The 24,698-nt window shown below is 35.5% G+C and overlaps 3 protein-coding genes across 6 annotated transcripts; 2 read left to right on the forward strand and 1 right to left on the reverse strand.

Moving 5' to 3' along the window:
* The first annotated feature begins 405 nt into the window (after positions 1–405).
* On the forward strand, positions 406–2,231 carry Gr28a (Gustatory receptor 28a). The gene is made up of 3 exons (XM_017149102.2): positions 406–1,035; positions 1,457–2,059; positions 2,112–2,231. The coding sequence occupies exons 1-3, from the start codon at positions 406–408 to the stop codon at positions 2,229–2,231; spliced, it is 1,353 nt and encodes a 450-aa protein (XP_017004591.2).
* A 2,431-nt stretch (positions 2,232–4,662) lies between these two features.
* Positions 4,663–11,449, forward strand: santa-maria (scavenger receptor acting in neural tissue and majority of rhodopsin is absent). 2 transcript variants are annotated; one of them, XM_017149180.3, is made up of 5 exons: positions 4,663–4,933; positions 8,421–8,599; positions 8,793–9,098; positions 9,625–10,144; positions 10,460–11,449. In XM_017149180.3, the coding sequence occupies exons 2-5, from the start codon at positions 8,459–8,461 to the stop codon at positions 11,182–11,184; spliced, it is 1,692 nt and encodes a 563-aa protein (XP_017004669.1). In that variant the 5' UTR covers positions 4,663–4,933; positions 8,421–8,458; the 3' UTR covers positions 11,185–11,449. The 2 variants fall into 2 exon arrangements, with proteins under 2 accessions (XP_017004669.1, XP_017004670.1); XM_017149181.3 differs by having other exon boundaries at positions 4,663–4,863; positions 10,460–11,448.
* Positions 11,450–11,594: 145 nt separating this feature from the next.
* Positions 11,595–19,888, reverse strand: LOC108062463 (alpha-tocopherol transfer protein-like). 3 transcript variants are annotated; one of them, XM_017149162.3, is made up of 8 exons: positions 19,600–19,888; positions 13,123–13,383; positions 12,974–13,065; positions 12,642–12,795; positions 12,458–12,583; positions 12,213–12,391; positions 11,993–12,143; positions 11,595–11,929 (listed from the first exon to the last, which is right to left on the reverse strand). In XM_017149162.3, exons 2-8 carry the CDS (start codon positions 13,307–13,309, stop codon positions 11,883–11,885), a joined length of 936 nt encoding a protein of 311 aa, XP_017004651.2. In that variant the 5' UTR covers positions 13,310–13,383; positions 19,600–19,888; the 3' UTR covers positions 11,595–11,882. The 3 variants fall into 3 exon arrangements, with proteins under 3 accessions (XP_017004651.2, XP_017004653.2, XP_017004652.2); XM_017149164.3 differs by lacking the exon at positions 19,600–19,888 and adding an exon at positions 16,140–16,275; XM_017149163.3 differs by lacking the exon at positions 19,600–19,888 and adding an exon at positions 16,080–16,275.
* Positions 19,889–24,698: the final 4,810 nt, after the last annotated feature.

Consider the following 24,698-nt stretch of genomic DNA (forward strand, 5'->3'; position numbering starts at 1 on the left):
GTGGTCTTTTAATGGCTGCCATAAATTGTTTGCCAATTGTAATGAAAAGCCATTGCATAGGACATAGAGTTTCAAAAAAAATGGCCGTGTCAAAAATTCCGTTGAACTCGTTGAACTTCTTGGTAAATGACCTTGACCACCCGTATCCCGCCCCCTCGTTTAAGGTTAATTAAATATTTGCGACTATTGATATTAGCTTATTACGAGTGCGAAGGTGTGTGACAGCCCTTTAACGATTTTGATATATGATATATCAGTCGTGTTTCGAGTTGACACAAAGGCAATCATCATCATCACTCGCCGAAGACTTCCGCTGTCAGTTGGCGGAAAATACGCGAATCGAACGGACGTTACACCAAGAGCGGCATTTTTATAAATATTATTAAATATTAATAGGGCTACTCAATGGCCTTTAAGTTGTGGGAGCGCTTCTCCCAGGCGGATAATGTGTTTCAGGCCCTTCGACCGCTCACATTTATTTCGCTCTTGGGCCTGGCTCCATTCCGATTGAATCTCAATCCGCGAAAGGAGGTGCAAACATCCAAGTTCTCGTTTTACGCCGGCATTGTGCACTTTCTGTTCTTCGTCCTGTGCTTCGGCATTTCGGTGAAGGAGGGTGACTCCATAATTGGTTACTTCTTCCAAACGAATATCACCAGATTGGGCGATGGAACCCTCCGCCTGACTGGCATCCTGGCCATGTCCACCATTTTTGGCTTCGCCATGTTCAAACGGCAACGATTGGTCAGCATTATCCAGAACAACATCGTGGTGGACGAGATATTCGTGCGGCTGGGCATGAAGTTGGACTACCGAAGGATCCTGCTGTCCAGTTTCCTGATATCCTTCGGCATGCTGCTCTTCAACGTCATCTACTTGTGTGTCAGCTATAGCCTACTGGTCAGTGCCACCATATCGCCCTCGTTTGTGACCTTCACCACCTTCGCCCTGCCGCACATCAATATCAGCCTGATGGTCTTCAAGTTTCTTTGCACCACGGACTTGGCAAGGAGTCGGTTTAGTATGCTGAACGAAGTGAGTGTCCTGGGACTTGAATGCGCCTGCAGTTGTAAGACGTGGTCTTTATCAAAAGAGTAGCAATATGTTATTGAAAAAAGAGAAATAGAAAGTTTATTTATTAAATGGATTAGAGAAAAGGCAAAAAGATTAAATTCAAATTAAATTCAATAAACTCAATTTGTTCTATTTAGCCAGAGAATACTCTTTTAAATTTATAAATTCGACTAAATTAAAAAAAGGAACAAAATTAGGTGTGAATAAATACAAAATTGTATAGTGCCGTTGTAATATGTTTACTGCAAAAAAATAAATAAATACATTAACCAGAGAATAAATTAAAAGAATATAATGTATCTCAAGTAAATTAAAATAAAATAATTTTTTTTTTTGTAAACGTGTAAACTACTAAAACAATGTTTCAATATTTCATTTTCAGATCCTGCAGGACATTCTAGATGCCCATATTGAGCAATATAGCGCCCTGGAACTGTCGCCAATGCATTCGGTTGTCAATCACAGACGCTACTCTCATCGCCTACGAAATTTAATCAGCACCCCGATGAAGCGGTACAGTGTTACCTCTGTTATACGCCTCAATCCGGAGTATGCGATCAAACAGGTGTCCAACATCCACAATCTCCTATGCGATATTTGCCAGACCATCGAGGAGTACTTCACGTATCCGCTGCTCGGAATCATTGCAATATCCTTTCTATTCATTCTTTTTGACGACTTTTACCTCTTGGAAGCTATTCTAAATCCCAAACGATTGGATGTTTTCGAGGCCGATGAATTTTTCGCCTTTTTCCTAATGCAGCTGTTGTGGTACATAGTGATTATCGTACTGATCGTCGAGGGCAGCAGTCGTACTATTCTACACAGCAGCTATACGGCAGCCATAGTGCACAAGATCCTGAATATCACCGATGACCCGGAGCTGAGAGATCGACTTTTCCGTCTCTCATTACAGCTATCGCATAGAAAGGTTCTTTTCACAGCCGCAGGACTTTTTCGTCTGGATCGCACACTGATATTTACTGTGGGTTTAAAATCAATATATTAGACCATTTTTTAATAACTTAATTTTACAGATTTCGGGCGCAGCTACTTGCTACCTCATTATCCTTGTCCAGTTTCGATTTACGCATCACATGGACGACACCAGCTTTAATTCATCGAATCACTCTCATTCTATCCATCTTGGCGATTAATAACGGCTTTTGTGTCGCCTGATTTCGCCATATCGCAGTTTTCAAAGTATCTCCAAAACAGTTTCATTCTTCAAAACCAGTCACTCAATTACCGACTACTCAGCTAACGAATTAAACTTATTAAATAAAGGTTCAAGTTAAACTATTTTTGACAAATGAAATAAAATTAAATTAACACTACAAAAATATTAAAATAAGTTGTGCTTTATAGGCACTGGTGGAATCTACAACAATACAACTTTTAAGTCTCTAACATTAACTTTCCGATATCTGAGCGCTTATAAGGAGAGACAGAAGGATCTGGCTAGATCGACTAGGGCCTTTTTTCGTCCGTTTGTTAAATTTAAAGTAGGGTTAAATCAATGATTTCCCATACGATTTCAAGGTTTTAACCCTTCATTAAATTTAACAAACGGAAGAGAAAACGGCACTTAGTAAACCTGATCAAGGATACATTTTCACCCACAAGTTACATTTTTTTGTTGCACCTTTTTTGAATACTACTTTACACTCGAGGAATCCGTAGATACGTGGATATTTAAAATTATAATTTTAAAAAATCTAAGAAACAATAAATAAACGTGTAAATGACTTTTTGGTTTATTATACTGCGTTTGATTTTTTCAAAAGAATTTAGTTTGGAAAATCTACTAAAACGTCATTACTTAAAATTATTCAGTGGCATTCTTTTTATAAAATTGCACTGATATATTTCTTCAATAGCAAACATTTTGTATGAAGTACATGCAGTGAATGCAGTACATTTACAAGCTGATTACGTTGCTATTTCTTAACGTATCGTAACGTAAACCAATCAACGACAGGCGGCTCGTTGGTATGTCACTATTTTTGCAGCTGACTGACGGAAACTGTTTGAAATTCAGTGGGAAATTTTAGTGAATAACGTGGCGCTTAGGTCGGTCCATATTTGTGTGGAAATTTGTAAGGCCCTGCCTATACGGTGCAATGAGGTATTAAATGTATTTAGGGTGTGCGAATTAATTTTAATTTTTCAAAATTATTTTTAATCTAGGTGTCGTAGATTTCCACCATTTATTTGATGTTTCATAATTTGAATGGGAGATTTTTCAACCAAGTTCGTACTGTTATACGTGTCGTACGAGTAATTTCTAAGTTCCTTAGTTATCACATGCATTTTTTAAAGGGGTGAGAATAAGATTTAATGTTTCGAACCACCCTAATGGCCCTAGACCCAATTCGAAGTTAAGGGATGGCGATGGCTTGATCCACTTCCGCTTGCTCCACTTGTCAACATTGCAACATAATCTGCAACGGTAAGTGACCGAAGGCCCCAAATAAATGCTAATCCCAGTGCGCACGCCACCTGAAAGGAGGCAAAACACTAATCCAATAAGGGAGCCAGTCGAAAAACGCACTGGGGCAACGACATCTGGTTGTTTTATTGCCTCATCCAGAGCCGTGGGTGTTTTTTATGCCGATTGCCGGAAAGTGTTGCCCCCAATGATATGCGAAATGGAAGCCGGTTGAAACTTTGTTCTGATCGCCTGTCGATTTACGCAGCTTACAAGTGTATGGGGTTAGTCGTGCATGTTCGGTGTTCTCTTCACCCAGTGCTAATCATCACGATTAGCCGCAGTGATAAGGCTTCGACAATTTGTTATCAATTTTGGTTTCTACTTAACGATTTGTTTACTTTTCCACACGCCACCCGTTTCATACGCGAAAATCCGATCAGCTTTACGAAAATCCAAGTGCATAAGATTTCCCTCTTCGCAGATTGTGATTTTACTAAAATGTGACCTAGTTTATTCTGAATTTTATTAGCTGTTGTCACAAATCGTTATGTTCGCTTAATAATAAGTCTTATTTAATGGTTTACGATTTCATTCCTAATTTTTAAAATTATAATTAATGTTTGTCTTCTTAAAGTTTTTAAAAATTTTATAAATTTATCCTGATTTAGCCATTAATTTCCTAATAATAATCTTAATTAACATTGAATGCCAAAGGAGTCTTATTTGTTTTTTATATATATTTTATAAATTGATGAATCAAATTTGTATTTTAAAATTTTAATAGAATTGGTTACACTGTTGTTTTTGACTACTCCTGTACTCGGTTGCACTTTACAGTTTGAAAGTCTCGCTCGCGTTTCAGATTACATATAGTTTAATTCTGAATTCAATGGCAAAACTATGGAAAGCCTAAAGCGCAAATTAACCCAAACACCCACTCGCCCACAGACACACTCACACGCAGATTCTCGGATACTCAGAGCTCTTCTCAAGCCCATTTTCATTTCCATTCCTATTTCCATGTGCCGCACTTGACTGACATTCATCGGCGGCAGAGACCGTTCGCTCTGCCCCGCCCCCGTTCCGCTCCCGCCCTCTCCGGCGGCTCTGCTAGCGGTCCGTTCGCCGAGAGTCGAGCACAGTCGCATTCGAAACGCCGGGCAAAGCGGTATTATTTAGCGGAATTTCCTCGCAACTCGTGTCCACTTTTCCGGCCTCTGTGTAAAATAATCCTCCACGTGCTCAAGCGTTGTGTCCACATCCTTATCAAATTTCAATTTCCTCGCAAGGATATCCGAAAAAAAGAATTGAAAAAGAAAACCGTGATTTGTTTCTATTTAGCAAATAAAAGTCAAGTGAGTGCCTTTAAAAACAAAAAAACCAAGGAAATTCGAAAGGACAGGCGTACTCCTTTGAGAATATCACGTAATTTCTTTGAAATTTCTTCGCATTTCCGCACTGGTTAACACATTTAGTTTTGGCTTGATGGTTTAATCGCCGGCAGACTTATTAAGATTACAGGCCATTAAATGAAATCAACTTGACAAGAGTGAAAAACAGTCGCCAGACATAAATTCACATATATGTATATATTTATATGTACGGAGTCAACCCATATTATACATTCTTTTTGTGTTTATATTGGCTTTGTGTGGCGATTCTCTTTGAAGAAATAAGAGTGCCGGAATGCAAAACAAAGGGCTTTCAGCCTGGGCTACCGGACGACCTGTTGATTGTGTGATTAATGTTCTAAAATTAGTCTCGGGACTCGGCACCCTTTGTGAAAACAGCTGTTCGAAAGAATATTAAGCATACGACCCGTTGACCAAATTAAATCCAAGAACAATTTGTAGGAGTACTTCTTCTGTTCTTGTAGAATTTTATTTCGTACATTTTCCTTAAATTTCGGTATTTTTTTTTGATAAAAGTCCCTATTCTGGGGTCGACGATTTTTTTAAATTTAAATTAATTTTTCTACCAAAATATCTATTAAAAGTTGCGTGTGCTTAAATAAGCCAATGAATGTCTATTGAAGAGTTCCCGTAACCCTGGCAGACAATAGTTTATTTACAGTAATGAATAAATAAAAAATTTTACAAAATTACAATCATAGAAATATTTACTTATATTTCCTTTGTTGAATGCAAATCTTTTTTAGATCTCAAGAAGCTTCTCAGTCATTTTCTGGCCACTTGCTTATTGAAAATGCAATTTACACAAACGATTTAAGAATCCCCAATAAATACAGCTGTTCCACGGCAAATTACGCATACGCCCCGTTTAAATATAGTTAAAATATATGAAAAGTTAATCTGATAACCACTTAAATAATTGGCATTTACATAAAAGTTTAATTAAATATATTTATTTAAAAATCACTTAATAAAAAAGTCCAAAGGCCTTAAAACCACTTTAGTAATTCAGCAAGCCCCCAACTAAAGATTGAAAAACTATTTTAAAAACAACTACAGACCAAATTTAAATTTCATTGGATTGGAACTAAAAAACTAATTACAGTTGCGTGTGCCTTTTTAAATACCAAACCTATTTTCGGATCCGCACGCCCATTGGGACGACACTTTGTTTGCAAATAACCAAAAGCAAAATCTTTATTTATAGTTTTTGGCTTAGTCTTAAATCGTTTCGATTATTTCCGTACTCGAAGGCTGCGAAAACTTAATTATTTGCCGATAGCTCATTATCAAAGAAGTCGCTCGAGCAAATGCAAATTACATGACTGTTGACTTGACGCGGTTTTGTTTTTACGAACTACGTCGACAATCTGACTTGCGGTTTCATCTCAATGGCACATTTTGTGGTTGGAGAACATCAGATTTTGACTTGGTTTACATTAAAAAACGATCTTAACGTATCAGGTTAAGTGTGGCTAACGTAGCCCTAAGGATTTCCGCCTTATAGCAAGTGCACTTGCACTAATTACGTGTTAACTTATCGCCATGACACTTTATAAAATTTCTAATTTGCTAGCATTTTTTCAGGTGGGCTGTTATCGAAACCTTTACAAATTGTTTTCAAATATATTCACTTTCCCAGTGACTTAACTTAGGTCAGTGTTCTGTGGACATTTGCATAGAATACAAATAAAGCGTTCAGTGCATTTGGATTCATAAAAAAGTTAATATAAAAGATCAAGAACCAGAGAGAAATACACGAGTGAGCTTAATTTAATAATGAATGAAATATCTCGGGCCGCCAGAAATTTTAAATTTAATTAAAGACAATTATTCAGTGTTGAGGTTTCAGGCTTCAAGAGAAAATTTCAATGAACTTGCTGTACGAAGTAAGGAAACTTTATCATTAAATCTGCCTAAATAATTTAAATTTACTTCAAAACCTTGTTATAAATTAAATGTAATTTTTTTGTTTAGAAATGTATGCCAAAAAAACGGTTTTCAAGAAATAGAGCTTCTTTACGTGTGACATTGCTGTTGATCTAATTGAATTAGATTAAAAATGCGGGATGAACTCTCTGTGATGCACCTGTTCAATGTCCATTCCAATTAAAACTCACTCCAGAATAATTGGGAAGACAATAAAAAGGCGCCGACAAATGCTCGACAGGCATTCATCATTCAAAAGACATAATCATATCAATTTACCAGACACCAGAACTCAGTTGACACGCTCCCGAATAAGCATATATATGGGTATATAAATAGATTCGTATTCGTATTCATGTGCAATAACGGAAAGTGTCAAAGACCCAACCATAGCTCACAGCGGGGTCAATTGATAGACTCAATTATGACGATATATCACAGAGATGCGAACCGGTCGCATTTGTACATATGCCATATTTATGCTGAAGTGATATATAGTGATGGGAACTCGGGGCAGATTGGTCGAATAATTGTCAGGGGATGGGTTCTCGATAAGCGATAAGTGCAGTGCAGTTCAATTTCCTCAATTATCTGTGCTTTCCTCATGGGTCTGTTCACCTAGGAGTTCAGAATCCGCTTATCGGCCTACAGTGGATGCCCCAGATGTGAAATTTTGGCTAAAAAACAATAAAAGAATATCTTTTCCATTTCAAAATTAAATTAAAAGACATTAAATCAGAGATCATATCCGATAATATCGTCTACAGTAATGCGTGATATTTGTAATTTCAATTGATAATTACCTACTGCACATATGTGCTTACATTGCAGCCTGAACCTATCATAACTAATTAAAACATTGAGTGTCGGGGGAAGCTTTGTAATTATCACCACTGATACTATACTTCTGTATATATTTACGGGGCTTACTATATTCTACATGAGTGTAAACAGCAATTGAAAGTCACGCTTTGCTTAAATTGATTCAATTATATTGATAAAAATAGAAGCTATGGGAATTCGTCACTCAATAACGGGTTGCGCTTTTTGCATTCTGTTTATACTCGATTCTTTGTTGGGCCTTTCTTTGTTCTCTGTCGTCTTACTTATATTAACATGGGTTTTAATGCATATGTAAATAAGAGATTTGATTTTACATATTATATGGCCTAAAAGTAGGCAATAAGTATATTCAGAACACTTAGTAAAAAAAATTAATTAAATTAATTAATTAGATTAATATTTTAAAGTAAGAGATTTTTATTTACATTTATTTTGATTATCATATTAAACAATGAAAATATAATTTTTTATATAAAACATTATTTCTGATTACTTTAAATTTCTAATTATTTCCTTATTTTATGTAGACTAAAACTATTTTTAGTAATATAAAAATTTAACAGAATCCAATTGTTTATCTTTTATATTTCTTTTTTACACATTCATTATTTATTTGCTGCATTCATGAATGGCTCTTACTTGATCTACTTTTATATATTTACAATTTGTAGCATTCTGTCAATTGGTTTATTTCCTTTGATATATTATTAACTTGCATATCATTACAGAGGCCATTAGATATCCACACAGCTGCCCAGCGTGAGCCATGCCAACACAAAACAGCGCAATGTGGGGCCAAAAAAGCAATCGCAAGTTAATTATCGGCATTTTTGGCTTCTGCCTGGGACTATTTGGCATATTGTTCGGAATGTTCTGGGTGGACCTGTTCGATTGGATCATGCAGAAGGTAATCCCCGTCGCTGACAAGGGTACAGTTCAGTTTCACATGTGTTAGCCCGGCCAGCTGCACTCGATTAGCGACTAAAGCCAATTGAGAGCCAAAGGAAAACAGCCGCCTCTCAATTGGCGCGAGTCAGAGATCGAGGAAAACTCGTTGAGATTTTCAATTAATTCTAATTGGGACTGGTGCTCTTCGGCAGGAAATGGCTCTGGCCCCCAACACACGTGTCTACGACAACTGGAAGAGTCCGCCATTGGATCTGAGTCTGGACATCTACCTGTACAATTGGACGAATCCCGAGGACTTTGGCAACCTCTCCACGAAACCCATTATGCAGCAGGTGGGTCCATATCGCTTCACCGAGCGACCCGACAAGGTGGACATTCACTGGCATCCCGAAAACGCATCCGTCAGCTATCGCAGGCGCAGTTTGTTCTACTTTGATGCGGAGGGCAGCAACGGAAGTCTGGACGATGAGATTACCACCCTCAATGCTGTGGCTCTGGTGAGTACATCAAATATATTTACAGAAATCGAAGAAAAAATGTTAAAAATTTAAAAGTTAAAGCTCTTAGAAAGAAAATAAATAATACAAAAAGGTAATACAAAATAAATAAATAAATTTTCCATAAAATGAAAAAATGGGAAAAAACCCAACAAATGTTTTAAAAATATTTTATATAAAATATTTATTACAAACTATTATTTAAATATTTGATGATAAAAGAGAAACGCATTTTTATAGTTTTGTCATTAGTTTCATGCAAAAATGTTCTTAAAAAATTGTAGAGCCATTTAATGACTATTTAAATTAATATTTTAAAACTGTATAAGGTACTTCAAAATTTAACGCATTAGGTTGTGGTCTTTTAACAGTCACACATTTTGTTTTTATTTATTTATTTTAAAAATTTTATTTTTTAATTTAAAATTCCCAAAATAAAAAATTTTAAAATATGTTAACGTTTGGAAAATAATGAAAAGTCAAAACAAATAATTTATTTTACTCTAATGAAAAATGTTTTCTTTAGTCCGCAGCTGCCACTGCAAAACATTGGTCGTCGGGTAGGCGAGCCATGGTGGATGTCGGCCTAAAAATGTATGGCGCCGAAATGTTTGTCCAAAAATCGATCGACGAACTGCTCTTCACCGGATACAGTGATACCATGATAGATGTGGCCATTGCAGTGCCCATTTTTGGCGATGACGTTAAGGTTCCTTTCGATAAATTCGGCTGGTTCTATACGCGCAACGGAAGCGCCGATCTTACTGGTGTATTTAATGTATTTACGGGTGCCGATCATCTGTCCAAATTGGGCCAGATGCACTCGTGGAATTACCAGGAAAACACCGGATTTTTCAGTTCCTATTGCGGTATGACGAATGGATCAGCCGGAGAATTCCAGCCACAGCATCTCAAGCCAGGCGACAGTGTGGGACTCTTTACTCCGGATATGTGCCGCACGATTCCGCTGGATTATGTGGAAACTGTGGATGTCGAAGGACTGAAGGGACACAAATTTTCAGGAGGACCTCGTTCGGTTGACAATGGTGAGAATTGATAAGCTTATATTTAATATTAAAATTTATTAGAAGACATGGAAAACTTTCAAGAGGATTAATTAAAACTTATTCTATGTTACCTTGTTAATTTATTGCTGTAATTAAATAGGTCATTATATTTAATCTATTAACAATACAATGTTGCATTGACTTTATAAAAAAAATTCAGAAAGTTAGTTAAACGAGTGTCGTAATATCCATCTTACATACTTTTAAAATAACTTAAATTGTATTGCCTTTAAATTTATAGAAAAAATATTCAAGATCATATAAGCCCAATTCACACGTATTCCTATATTTCAGGCACCCTGTATCCAGAGAACCTTTGTTTTTGTGGCGGCGAATGTGTTCCCTCGGGTGTGATGAACATCAGTTCCTGTCGATTTGGATCCCCAGTATTTATGTCCTATCCCCACTTTTTCAACGGAGATCGTTATTACGTAGATCAGGTGGAGGGTTTAAATCCCAATCAGGAGGACCACGAGTTCTATATGGTGGTGGAGCCAACAACTGGAATTCCCTTAGAGGTGGCTGCCCGCTTTCAGGTCAACATGCTAGTGGAGCCAATTCAGGGCATCTCCTTATACACCAAAATACCAAGAATATTTTTTCCTCTCATATGGTTTGAGCAAAAAGTAAGAATCACTCCAGAGATGGCTGACCAATTGAAGGTCCTCCCGGTTGTCCAGATGTCCGGACCAATCTTCGCCGGAGTTTGCTTGGCTATTGGAATAGTTCTCCTCTGCTGGGCTCCGGTTCAGAATCTGTTATCTTCGTGTCGGAATCGTAGATACGATCTGAAGACCCAAACCAAGACTAACGGCCAGTTCAAGAGTCGCTCCCAATTTTCCAGTGCCGAGGAATTAAAGTCCAAGGCCTCTACTTTGGTCTGTGATAAGAGTGTCAAGGGATCTCCGGACAGTTCGCCGCTCCTTGAAAAAAGCCGAAAGCCAACCATTACAAAGTCCCAGACGGGTGAAAGTGTGGCCACCGCATCCACAGCCATCAGCGACAATAAACAGGATTGAACAGAACCATCACATCCACGCCATCTAGATAGTTAAGCCGTCCTAGCGCTTTAGTCGTAGTTCATAGTTTAGTGACACTCTAAAATACCCAACCAAAACTTGCAAGCATTCCCGTGCCTATGCCAAAGATTAGATAGCCTCCGAAGTCGAACAGTAGTGTTGTCTTCGCCTAGCTAACGAATACTCTTTTTACATTCCTTAGTTTTTAGATATGTTTTGTATTAAAATGTTTTCTTGACCAATAGTATGTGTGTCAAATAAAATCTTTACCTATACGCAAAAGCTGATTTTATTCAGAGGGTTCAATATAAGGTTTATATCACCCTTTCGATCATCCTATAAAAATGTTTGTTCATAAATATTCATATATTTAGGAAATACCTTTTAATCATATCCATTCAAAATATTCCTTATTTAAATTTTAACAAATGTTTTTATCTTTATTATTTTCATAACAATTACACAAAATATATAGTACATATGGTTTCAAGTTTAATGCTTAGTTCATGAGCTTTAATCCGAATTTTTGTGAATATTTTTCTGAACCTTAAATTTTAGGGGCAAAGAGACTAAGACCTAACGTACGACAATATTTGCAATATCACAAATGACCCAACTTAAGTTACTACAATACAAATCGAAAAGGGGAATTGAGGATTGGGTGGACTTGGGAATATTTTGGGGATCTTCTTGTACTATTACTTCTTCATTTTATAGCCCTCAACGTAGCCATAGCTGTCAGCCACTGGAAAAAAATTTAAAACATTTAGATATTTACATTTGATTTAAATTTAAAGAAATAGCTCACGTTCATAGTCCTTGGAGTAGCACTCGAAGAATTCTCCCAGGAGTTTGCCAGGGGGCAGTTCCCAAGTGGCGGAACCACCATACTTGGGAGGCAAGGCACTGGCCTCAATGTGAGAGATCAGGGACTTGTAGTCCTTGCCATGGAAGAAGATCTGGAAAATTAGGAATTAGCATTAAAAATAAATTCTCAAAATTCCATGGATAAAGCAGAATAAACTCACCCTCTTGCGCAGCTTTTCGCGAATGAATGGCTTGAATATGGCAAAAAGCATATTGAATATATATGAATTATTCACTATGTGAACCGCTTTTAAACGCATGCAGATGCATTCTTGAATATAATCCAGCAACATGGCGGCAAACGACGGTGTAAATTGTGTAATGTGGCTAAGTGGCAGACCTGCAAAAAAGTTAATATGGGTTAATTAAATTGTACAATTGCTATTTAATGTATAGAGTTAATTACCCTCCATATCGATAATGACAACTGCGCCGCAGATTTGTGAATAGGGCTCTACCATGGAGCCCAGAACAGTCAATTGAATGCCACGGAACAAATCCACCAAGGGCACTTGGGATGGCTTCCACTTTTCTATCATAAAAATGACATTTAGAGATTTCAACAATTTTCATTAACCGGATAAACTTACTGCCAGCTTCCAGCACTAAAAGGCGACGACCGTGTTGATCTCTTTGGGGCAACAAATTCAGAATATTTGCCTCAAAAACGTTTCTCAACTTGCTGGGGATTATATTCTCACAAGCAATTCCGTACTTCAGTTTCATGTGATAAAAGTTCTTGAGCTGTGAATATTAAAGGGGAAATTAATTATGTAAAAAACGAAAAAATAAAATTAAAAAATAAATTAAATTTTATGACAAAATACAAAATTATAAAAATTTCTAAAAACTATTATTTAACCTCTAATCCTTATGATATATTATTTTAACATTTTTTGATATTTTTTCAAGTAACACTCACCCTTTTCAATGCACTATCTGGGTAGTAATGGGTGGGACGCAAGAACATCATCATGTACTCATCATCCAGCGGCAGGTTCAGGTACTTTTCATCTAGATAAAGTGGGAATTTATTAAAAATGTTATAAATAAAATTATAAATTCACTTACTTTGAATGAGTTCCCTGAGTTCCTTGATGGCCTGCTCCTTGACGCCAGGCACTTCCCTCAACTCGTCCTGTGCCTTTTTCAGGGCCCATTCGGGAGCCGCATCCTTCTCCATTCGGATCTGTGCCGAGCCCAAATCAATGTAGGGCAACTGCTGCTCATCGTAGCTAATGCACTCCGCCTTGCCCATTGTGTAGATGTGATGTGATATGAGGTCTGAGATCTGGACTCCGTGATCTGCCGCTAGTTGTTCACCGGTTCAGGCTGCGAACGAGAATGAAATTGTTTTGGTCTCGACTCAAACATTTTGAGTGGTTTGGCAACCATTTCCTCAAAGCGGTTGGCACAACTGGGTTACTTCCGCAGCTTGGTCAAAAGCGAAAAGCAAAAGCGGCAACAGTTCAATGCCTCGCTCCAATGGAAACTGTTAAATATATATGAACTCGCATATACAAATAATTATATGTGTATGTATGACTCAAAGCTGAACTTCATTAGCCAAAGTCGTCGAAAAATCGCCACAACGGAAGAAGAGGCCGCCGGACAAACAGGTAAATATAGATATAAATATATAGAAACAGATAGACTGATAGACAATAGCGCCCAAAACTGGTCGCAAAACGTGCGTCCGTTGGCAAAAAATCAGTGTATACCCTCACCGTAAAGGTTGTAGAAATTCGGTCAGGGCGTTTGCTGAACTTCTTGGATCGTTTATCAAAATTTTCATAGCCCCCGTTACCTAAACGGAATTGAATAATATTTCCGTTTTGAAGTTTTATGCAAGTTAATACACTAAAAGATAAAGACTAAGTTATTTAAACAAAAAAGTTTAACCTTAAATACTTTTAAAAAAAATTTATAAATTAAAAGATTTGTTATAAGTATTTATATTTTGAATTTTTATAATTAATATTCATTCTCCTACTGCTAATTTTTATGCAGAAAATACAAAACCAGACGTCTTCTTAGGGTCTCCGCTCTGTAAACATATCTCCTCCCCCCACAAAATATTTTTTTTATTTTTCGTCTATACCAGCTGATACGTGTCCCGCCTGTTTGGCTCCCAGACGACTTGGCAACACCTTGGCTAGCAAAACAAAATTGGAAAAAATTGTCTCGATGACGTAGCACTTGTATGAGCCGGTGCTGATCTATGCCCTGTCATGAAGGACTTGACAATGGCACAAAAAAGTCGAACTCGATGTCGAGAAGCCAAAGAACGTGGTCGAGTGAGCCGCAGAGTAGTGCAAATCGCCATTAAATCTGATTTACTGCTGCTCTTATGATTCCAAGCAATTAGTAAGTTTTTTGATATTGGCTTTTTTGAGCGGTCAGCGCGAATGAAGGTAAAAGTCAAGGCCAAGAGCAGAGATTGTTGGACACATTATAGTGGATTGAAGCCGCAAACTCGAAAGACTTTATGTCTACATGGGTGTTTGTCATTCTGGCCATGTGTCGCGCTGGCTTTTGATTTTCATTGGCTTCCAGAAATTTCGTCAATGAATCTTGGGTAATTTATGCCTTTATTTATTTTGGGCCTTTGTGTTTGACTTGGTCTTTGGCGTGGAGTTCAACAGCCCATAAAGTTATGCGCATGCTAATTTGTTGGTCAATCTTGTCTTCGGGTGTTGTAAAATCCAATTAAACTACAAAAATGAGTGACAGAAAAGTTGGGTGTGACAGGCGAAACAAAATACAATAAAACAACTAAGCGTAATCTTAATTTTGAGACAATTCCATGGCACAGGTTTCGTGAGTAATGGTAATTGCCAATTAGCCGCACGCAAAATGTCAAGTAAATTGCTCTAAAAAAAAAGGGTTAATATCATGTTATAATGCGTCAAAAAATATCACATAAAATTGTGCAATTTACTAGAGTCTTTACACTCCACTCAAGTTAATTTGTTTATCACAGTCAAACTAAATATTAAGTTTAGTACGAAAGCCAAATTCTGTTTAGCGTTTGTCACCTCATCTGCCAAATGGCGAATGGGTGTTAATTACGAGGAAATGATCTTTGATCAACGACTTAATATTATTCTGTTAGCGTTTTTTCCATTTAGGGAATATCGACTTTAAATTTAGTCACTTAGGATAGCCCCAATGTGTAGGAATGAAGCGAACTCATAGTGAATCAGCATTTATCGAATCCGGTTTTTATCGTTTCTAGAGTTTTTATTTAGGTTGAGAAGGGAGTAAACAAGATAATTGAAGTTTTTCCTTGAACTAAACTTGAACTTTGAGGATGAAAGATTATAGTTTATAAGTAGTTTTATTTATGGTAGTACAACAATAAATATTTGCAAATTTAAATATTTTAAATAAATATTTTTAAAATAAAAAACAATCTTGCAATGAAATAAACTGATCAAAAAATAAACCAGTTTCAAAGGACCTTGGTTTTTCGAACCACAGGTCATCGCTGGCATCCTTGAAACTGATCCTTGGGGTTTTTACCTTTTAGACCTGTTAAACCAGTTATAGTTTTTTTTTGTTTTTAAATCAAGTTTAAAACAAGATTCTTGATTTTCTGACATTATAGGAAGTCCTTTGTGTTTTTGAAGTCTGGATTTTAAGAAATGTATTGTTTTTGGTTGATTAAAGGTAATTTATTTCAGAAATAGTACATCCTACAATAATATTTCACGGATATCTAACTTGCAATTTTTTTTTCATATTTATCGCAATTAGCTTTTAGTACTAAAAAAGAGACATTGGAATTTTAATAAGTAGGAATTTTGTAATCTTGAGTTTTAATTAAAATCAGGAAAATGAAAAACCTAACAACCACTCAACCCGGTTTTTAACAAGCTTGATTGTGAACCCTGCTTATTTTTTATGACCCTCAACAGTGTACTGCGAACCCACCCTCCCGGATGTGCTTTTGGCAGAATCTGATGTTTCCATTGGGGAAAACTTCCAGTGGAGTCGATCAAAGGCTGACGCAACCGAATAATTACCTGCGTACACCGAGAGATATCTATTTAAAAGCTGGCATTAAGTACTCCAACTTAACCTGCCTCAAAAATTGTATTCCACTGGGTATTATTTCACTTTATCTGGACTGAACTTTGTGGCCTTTCACTTGGCTCAACTGAATTGAACTGAGGCGTTTTAGTTTCTGTCGCTTGCAAACGGAAATTGTGGCCCTAAGAAATGAAGTGCAGTTAAATATAACGCCAGTAGTCGGTCCGCGAAACAAGCTGATAACTGGTATCGCCAAACAAAAGAAATGAGAACAAAGAAGCATTCAAATTGAGTTTGAAAGTCTAATCGGGTTATGTCCACCCATATAAACGGGCGATTATTGTATATAGATTAGCACACAACAGAAATAATCCCGAAAACAAACTGTTGTCTAATCAATTCCAACTTTACTGCCGGCCAGTTAAGTGTATAAAATACAAAACAAAGTGGCTTAAAAAAATGCACTTAATTCTCCGAGCCAAGCCAACATGATATGCATAAATAAACAAGTCATATGAAAAATGATCAATACCATCAACTAGCTGGCTATTAAATGCAAATTACAGTTTTTCTCTTTATACATTTTTACTATTTTGCAGCGATTGTCTAGCCGCCACAGATGACGAAGCAATTGTTGAGCTAAAGCTAAAGAAAATAAAGATAGAAAATCCGAAGCTTTAAATACACTTGGGAATTTATCTAAGATCTCATGACAGAATCAACGACTATGGTAAATGGCTTTTTATATAATGTGAAAGAGGAGACGAGATAATCACGCCAAGAAAATATATTAATTTTAATACATATATGTATTGAACAAGATAAAATCGTATAAATTAAATTGTTTTTGCAAACAACTATACTTAAACAAAGTGAAAAAATATATGTACAGAAGACTGACTGTCGGATTAATCAATCAAAGTCTTTACTTTAATAAAGAGTTTATTAAAACTGAAACACTTGAGCTATAAACTAAATGATCTAGCTAATAAATTGGTTACAACCTACTTCAATATCAGCGCAGTCTTGCCCCTGACTTCAAAATGGGTCAGTCCAGTTTATAAATACTGCATATATAGTACAATGCCAGGTCTGATCAAAAGTCTAATGCATATCTCGTGCCATGCATATCAATCTATTTTGCGAAGTAGGCGATTTCGATTTTATTGTAATGATATAAACATGTGCGATTCTACAGCAATTAGCCGGTTAGAAGCCAATCAATGAAAGTGATCAAAACATTAAATGCAAATTGGCCTCAATTTATGGGAAAATCCAGAATTACCAGTTTAGGGTAGAAACGGACTATTGAACCTTTAACAACCCCCAGTTATTCTACAATTTCTATATAGGGAAAAAAAATCTATTTTTTATATTTGTACTTTTATAATGTGCAGTTTTATACAAAAATGTAATATTTTAAATATTAACTGCTAATAAAGAATTGAATTTAATATAATTTGTGCACTCAAGTGCAGTTTTCAACACTTGATTATGCCACCTAAAACATTATTTCCCACTTAAGACTTCTTACATATTCTTTTTTTGTTGAGAAAACATGATCTGGGGCAACAGTAAACAAATAGTGCTAACATACGGCTGAAACATTACGAGTCAGCACCTGAATTTCTTGGCTCACCCACTGAACCGGCTCGTCAAAAGATAAATAAATACTCGACTCGAATGATTCTCGAGGAGCAGGAATAGCCGGTTTCGATTTCTTTCACAATGCCAAAATCAATCGACTCGATCGTACGGCCATAAAAATTCGCCTTCAGTTCCAAGTACGATGCCGACTTCTGTGTTCAGAAATCCAAAATACATTGGTATGTAAATTTCCAGATTCAATAACGGCTCTTTGTATATTTTCGCAAGTCTCTGGTATCCTTCACTTGACAAAATGTTAACAATTTGAGTAAATTTCGTGCCCACACACACGTTCGACCGAAAGATGTTTAACTGGTTTTGAGTTCACTTATTTTTTTGGTGACTCTTCGTACTCCGATGTCGACTGAGAACCACAAGGTCGTTTATGCACTCAGAAAATGAATCGCCCTGAATTTTAGAAAATCGCCTATGGATTTGCTTCACTGGCGATTTTTTTCTTTAAAATAAAAAAATTTTCTACTGGTAAAGAAAATTTTCTTCCAATTAATCAAAATTCATTAAATTCAAGAAATATTCCAGAAATATAGAAAAAATCGCCAGTAAAGCAAATCCATAGGCGATTTTCTAAAATTTTTTTTTGAGTGTGGTGTGTGGATATAGAATTAAGCAGGGTTTGTAATGCTTAAATAGGGGGCCCAAATAAGTTGAACAAATAGTTCATCTACTATGGTAGTTCCTATATAAATCGGGGCAAATCATTAAAAAGCAGCCAATGTTTTGGTGTCATTAGAGCAAATGCTTTAATTGCCCAGTGGATCGGTTGATTGGCGTCTGAAATATTTATGAACTGCGACCATCGATCCCGTGAATCAACAGAAATTAATTTCAGACGGAGCGGGACGGAAGATAGCCGACAATGCTGAGTGCAAGTGGGACAGCAGTACGATGCGCCAATTTGCATTTCAATTGTGTTACATTTGCATGCATTATGAAGGTGACAGTAGAACCGCGTTATAGAGGACGGCATAGGGCAGACTTCAGTTTTACGTCGATCTACAAATAATTTGAGTTTAACTTGATGGTAATCTATAATTCTAACTTAAAAACTTTGGTTAAGTAGAGATATCCACTAAAATTTTGTTATTATCCCATTAAACTATTTCTTTGATTTTATATATTTAATTTTTGACTGTGCACAATTAATTGTATACTTTATTTTCTTTATTTTCTAATCCAAACCTTTCGGTCCTTAAACCGTTTAAAATTATTTAAAATGGTTCATTAAATTGTACCTCCACTCCAACTTCACAATAATTAAAATAGTTTCAAGTTACCACACAGAAACTTCATCGCACAATTGAGCTGTAACAAAATGCTCAACCTAAAACGACAAAGTAACAATTTTCTTCCATTACTTTACTCCATTCAAAACTACTTCACTTGCCACAGCATAACACCTCTTAAACAACTGTACACCGCACATTTTCACACACTCATCAAATGGTGTAACATCGCAGCCGCCCGCTCATCTGCCTTAGGCAATTTCCACTTTACTTAGCAGCATACAGAGATATTATCAGCTACCGAAGATCAGAGTGCCATGGAGATTATGAATGGGTAATACACGGGGATATGGATACTTAAAGGGGAGGGGTTTTTCGGAATCGAAGCGCACGCGCTGACGAAATGCAGTCGACGTCAGCAGCAAAAAGGCAAGTGGTAATTGTTTTTATGGCCAAAAGCATGAGAGCCGTAAGTTGCTTGTGGCAGGCAAGCCAGGTGGAGGCAGAAAGTGTGTCAACGTAGCTGCGCATGCGCATTGCCCAAAGGCAAAAGTAAACTAAAATCTACAAAAGCAATGCCCAAAATGTGCTTTCTATGAAGCATAATGTTAACGCAACTTACCGCAAAAATACACACGAAATTAACCGCCTCAAACAGTACGGAGTTATTTGGTTTTCTTTTGTTTTTGTTTTTTTGGCAAAGGTAAAATAAGAGATTTCACGTTTCACTGTAGACAAACTTTTGCAATTGGCCAAAAAGGCTGCGGATGAGGAGGTGGAGTTTGTGGGGGGTGTTTTCGATTTTTATTTTGGGTTTGCGGGAAGGACGCGAAAATGCAGGTGCGAATCTAGGCGGAATTAAAGCGAGAAATGCGGCGACGTCCAAATGGCAACGCGGTCAAAACAACTCTGAGATTGAAAACCGCTCTCGAGCTCTTGTTATTAATTAACGGGCCAACTCAAGCTTGACAAAAAAACGGCAATGGCAATTGTTTAACAAAAATAGAGAGCAGAATAAAAGCTCTCTCCTTATCTTGGGGCGTTAGCCAGCACTATGAAAAGCTTCGATTAAGACCCCCCAAAAACTTAACCGATTTACAAGCTTTAAGCTCTTGCTCCAAGATTTTGTTACCCCATTTTTAGCAGAAAAAACGAAGCCGTCTTTAAAACTCATATTAATCTCATATTCATATTGCTTTTCAAAACTGTATTTTATTTTTGCAAAGTATTAAAATGTAATATTTTTTGTTGTTAGCCAAATAATAAAAGAAAATTTGTTTCATATAATGCTCAGTGTTTTTTCTTACTAATGAAAGAATCTCAAAAATTCAAAATCCGCTATAATATTGGTATATATTATAGGATGTTTTAAAGGTTTGTAAAATATAACTAATGTTCTTTTAAAGAAAAATTTAGAAACTACTAAAACACAATCATTTTTGTACATTTTTAGCAAAGGCATTGCAATCTACAATTTATAAGGAATCGCCTAACAAAAGCGGTTTTCCGATCACACCATTTCTTCAGTATTAAAAGGATCAGTATGTTTGTTTGTCTGTTTTTCGATATTATTATTTAAATGAATATTATTTTTTTAATTTTATGTTAATTTATTTTCAATTTAATTATTCAAAATATAAACATTTTTATATTTACTGTAAAATTAATAAACTACTTTCGACATTTCCTGGGTGATCGCTTACAGCGCAGCTTTTTAAACCACGGAAATGAACCTCCTAACTTTAAAGCTCTAGTTTCTCGCCTTGTTTACTTACGATCGTAAAACAATAAACATGTTTTAATCAGTCAATATCAGATCGTGTTAATCTATCAATTAGCCAAGGCAGAACCCCTGGGGGGCGAACTTTAACCATGCTTGAGTAATTCCAATTATAGTTGCCTCATTTCGTGCTTTGCATTATGCTGATTGCAGCACTCGAAACTGGAATGCTCAACTTTCTTTAACCATTTTGAAGGCCACCGGGTGAAGTTCATCGCATTTGTTCTTGGCCAATTATATTGTTTCATTTGTCCATGCTTGCAGTTTTTATTTTTACCCAAAGACCACTTTCGTTATCATCACTGCGTCTTGGGGCTGATAAATTTAATATTTTTTTTGCCTGTTGAGTTATCTAAATTATGCCAGTATTTGGGGAAAAAAACGGACTGCCATAAAGATAATGACCACGTATTGAGCGCCAAATAGCTTGTTGATTAATTACTTAATGTTGTTATATAAACGTGATAGATAAAAATGAAAGAAATGGTTTACATTATTTTAAAATGCAATTTTTTGTTCGACTGTTTAGCCAATAAACGCATATGAAAAGATTAATGTTAAAAAAAAATTCGTTAAATATTACGTATACGTATTTGCTTAACCAATGAAATGGCATATATTACGTATACGCATTTTATACATTAATTTGTGTAATTTCATCAGCTTTTATTACATCTTAAAAAACCATTTATTTCTAGTACTAACTTAATGGAAATTCTTAAGCACAAGTTTAAGATTTTCTTAGGTTGAAAATAACTTTTTTCTAACCAGCAGGTAAAATTGCTTACTATTGCTATTCCAGAAACAAAAATAATAATCGTAAAATCCTAAAACCTATTCTTAATTACCTCAAATTATATACCTAAGAAGAATACACTTGGACTGTAACTGACCTCACCAGACAGCTATAAAAGTATATTCATCAACCTATGATAGTTCTCTACACCTTGTCTAAAATATTTTCGAGGGTTCTGAATAACAAAATCTTGGAAATTTTAATATTGACTTACTTTTACAAAATCTTGGAAATTGTAATATTGACTTACTTTTAAATTTGTCCCATTTCAAAAAACAGTTCGTAGAATATTAATCAGTGATTTTCCCCAGTAAATATGTTTTAAATGCCAATATTTCATCACAGATGACACACTTTATTTGTTGGCTTTGGATGCACATTGTCGCTCTGAGCACTTCCGACGTCAGCGATTGTTGGAGGATCAAAGTCGAACTGGGAAATCAGCTCAACGTATAACGGAGTGGATGAACTTCGTCCGTTTGAGTGAATGGATTTTAGTAAGACAGTAGGGATGTCGAAAATATATCAAAATATCAATATATCGATATTTTTTAGGAAAAAATAAATATTTTTATCGTGATATTTTTTTTGAATAATTATCATATATCATCGATTTTTTTTCACATTTTTTTTGATAATTTTAAGTGGTCTCACTTTTCATCGGGACAAGAAAAAATACATATGTGAAAGATGAGCGCCGCTAAAATTTATTTTTCGGCAAGTGAAAATGCATAGCAAAGCATTCAGAATTCAAGAAAACGCGCTAAAAAAAATGCGCGGGAAATACTTGACTTGAATATTATAAATAAAAACAAAAGAAAGCAAAAATAAATATTGTTTTCTTTCATTTATTAATAAATATAAACTAAAAATTATAAAAATATAATTTAAGATCGTATGTGGGTTAATGTTTAGTGGTTAATGCTTATGCAGCCTAAAATTAAAAAAAAATAATAAAACAAAAATAAAATAAAAATAAAATAAAAAAAATATCAAAAATATCTGATATATAGATATTTTTTTTCTGATATATCAAATATCATTTTGATTTTTTGTTTAAATAAAAAATATCATCGATACGATATTTTTAAATATTTCGACATCCCTATAAGACAGCGATCGATGGTATGCTCTATTAATTAAATGCACTTTGTGCAGGTGTTTCTCTGGTAATTAACCATAGCTTATTACAGTTACTCACCTGATTTTCTCCAAATGATTAATGTTCAAATAATACAGTGACGGTACAATTTACCTTTTTTTTTTATTATAAACATGTGTCAAACTTAGTAGAACATTATCTTGACTTTATCGCTGGTAATAAGAAAAACAAAAAAATAAGGCTTCTCCGCTGGGGATTTTCAACTTATCAACGGAAACCATGAATTCGAACCATGGTGATATACATCATGAATGTTAACTGCATATCTTGCGATTAGTTCTAAGAGGGCTATATATAAATATATTTAGCCTATTGGCATAAGCGTGTTAATAAGATGTTCGCACTCGTATTTAGAAGATTTTGCGATAAGCCATTCATGATATGGTCATATATGGTCATGATATTAGACTGGAATAGTAGACTGGAATGAATTACACGACTTTTATAGTGCTTATCGTGCGCCATAATAAATTAATGACTGAATGAATTTATAAATAAAAAATAAAAACAAATAAAAATATAAATAAAATTTTACAAATTCTTGTTTTTTTTTTTAAATTAAAAGTGATTTTACTCAAAGAATACCCCAACACTCTCTAGCTTAAATCTCTGTTTGAAATTCGCTACAATCAATTGCTTAACATCTGTGGGGCTCGAGCTAAGTTTGTTGATCGAATCGCTCGTATGTTTTTTGTTGGCAAATAAGATTCAAATCGAGCCCGCACACTCCTTACAAATATCTAAATCTTTTGAACGCATTTAAATGCTCATCAACAATAGCAAAACAGAAGCTCGATAAACCAGCTGATGCAGCACCAATAGCAGTATCAATAACAGCAGGAACGAATGAATTAAGAAGCTCGGCAACTTAGTAACAAAGAAGTGAAAACAATAACAAAAATAATTCGCATACTTGTGCAAAATTGAAAACAGAGAAACAACAACAAAAAAGTAGTGGGTTGACGACTACGTTGAGCTTCGGCAACAAATCGTATCAAGAGTGAAGACTTTGTCCTATGACTACACTATAAGGCAGTTGTATAAAACAGTAATTTTTACTTGTAGGTACAGTGCTTTATCGAGACTAGTAAGATCGATTCCTAAGCGCAGGAATAACAATTTAAAAATATTTTATATAAATTAATAAAAACATTTAATTTTGGAAAATTTTATATTAGAAATTTATTATATTTTTTAAGAAGATTTTTAAAAACTTTTAGTAAATATAAATATTTTTAAAATATACTAATGGTTAGAAAAACTATGAAAAAATATATTATTCCTTTTTTTTTAATTTTAAAATATATGCAATCGTACCCTTTATATATAATGTACTACTGATAAAAAAATGTAAAAGCTTAGTCATTGATATTCAAGTGTATTTAAAATTTTTTAGGAGTACGATCTCTCGAGACTCCACTGTATTTGTTAAGGAACACGTATAAGTCGATATTAGCAAAGGGGGCAACAAAATGGTTTTGTGTTTGGGACATGAATTTCAAAACAAAGAGCCGATCACGTACCAATAATAACAATATGAAATGCAGCAACAAAAGTGGTTAACAATGATAACGGGTCGCAATTCACGATCCCCGATCCGATTCAATGCCCCGAAAGGTGTGAAAAGACGAAGATCCAACCCCCCACGCCCACTACCCTCTTCCCACCTACCCTGGGTTGGGAAACAAAAACAATATCTCTCAGTTAAACAACCCGAAGGAGAAAGACGACTACCGACGCTGGCAGAGCTGCCAATGATAAGGATTATGAGCAATGATTAGAATTGCCATAGAATTATTGTTGGCCCCTCTCTTTCCAGTTGAACATGAAACATTCGATAATAGCCATACAATCAGAATATTTTTGGGAGCTGTTATCACTTAAGAATTCCGTGTTGGACTTTAACCGAAAGTAGTTTACATACCCTGTAAGAAGTTGTTAAATGTTGGGTTAATAGGACGGGAGAAGTGTACGAAAAACTCG

Source organism: Drosophila takahashii, chromosome 2L (genome assembly GCF_030179915.1).
Source record: "Drosophila takahashii strain IR98-3 E-12201 chromosome 2L, DtakHiC1v2, whole genome shotgun sequence".
Lineage (NCBI taxonomy): Eukaryota > Metazoa > Arthropoda > Insecta > Diptera > Drosophilidae > Drosophila > Drosophila takahashii.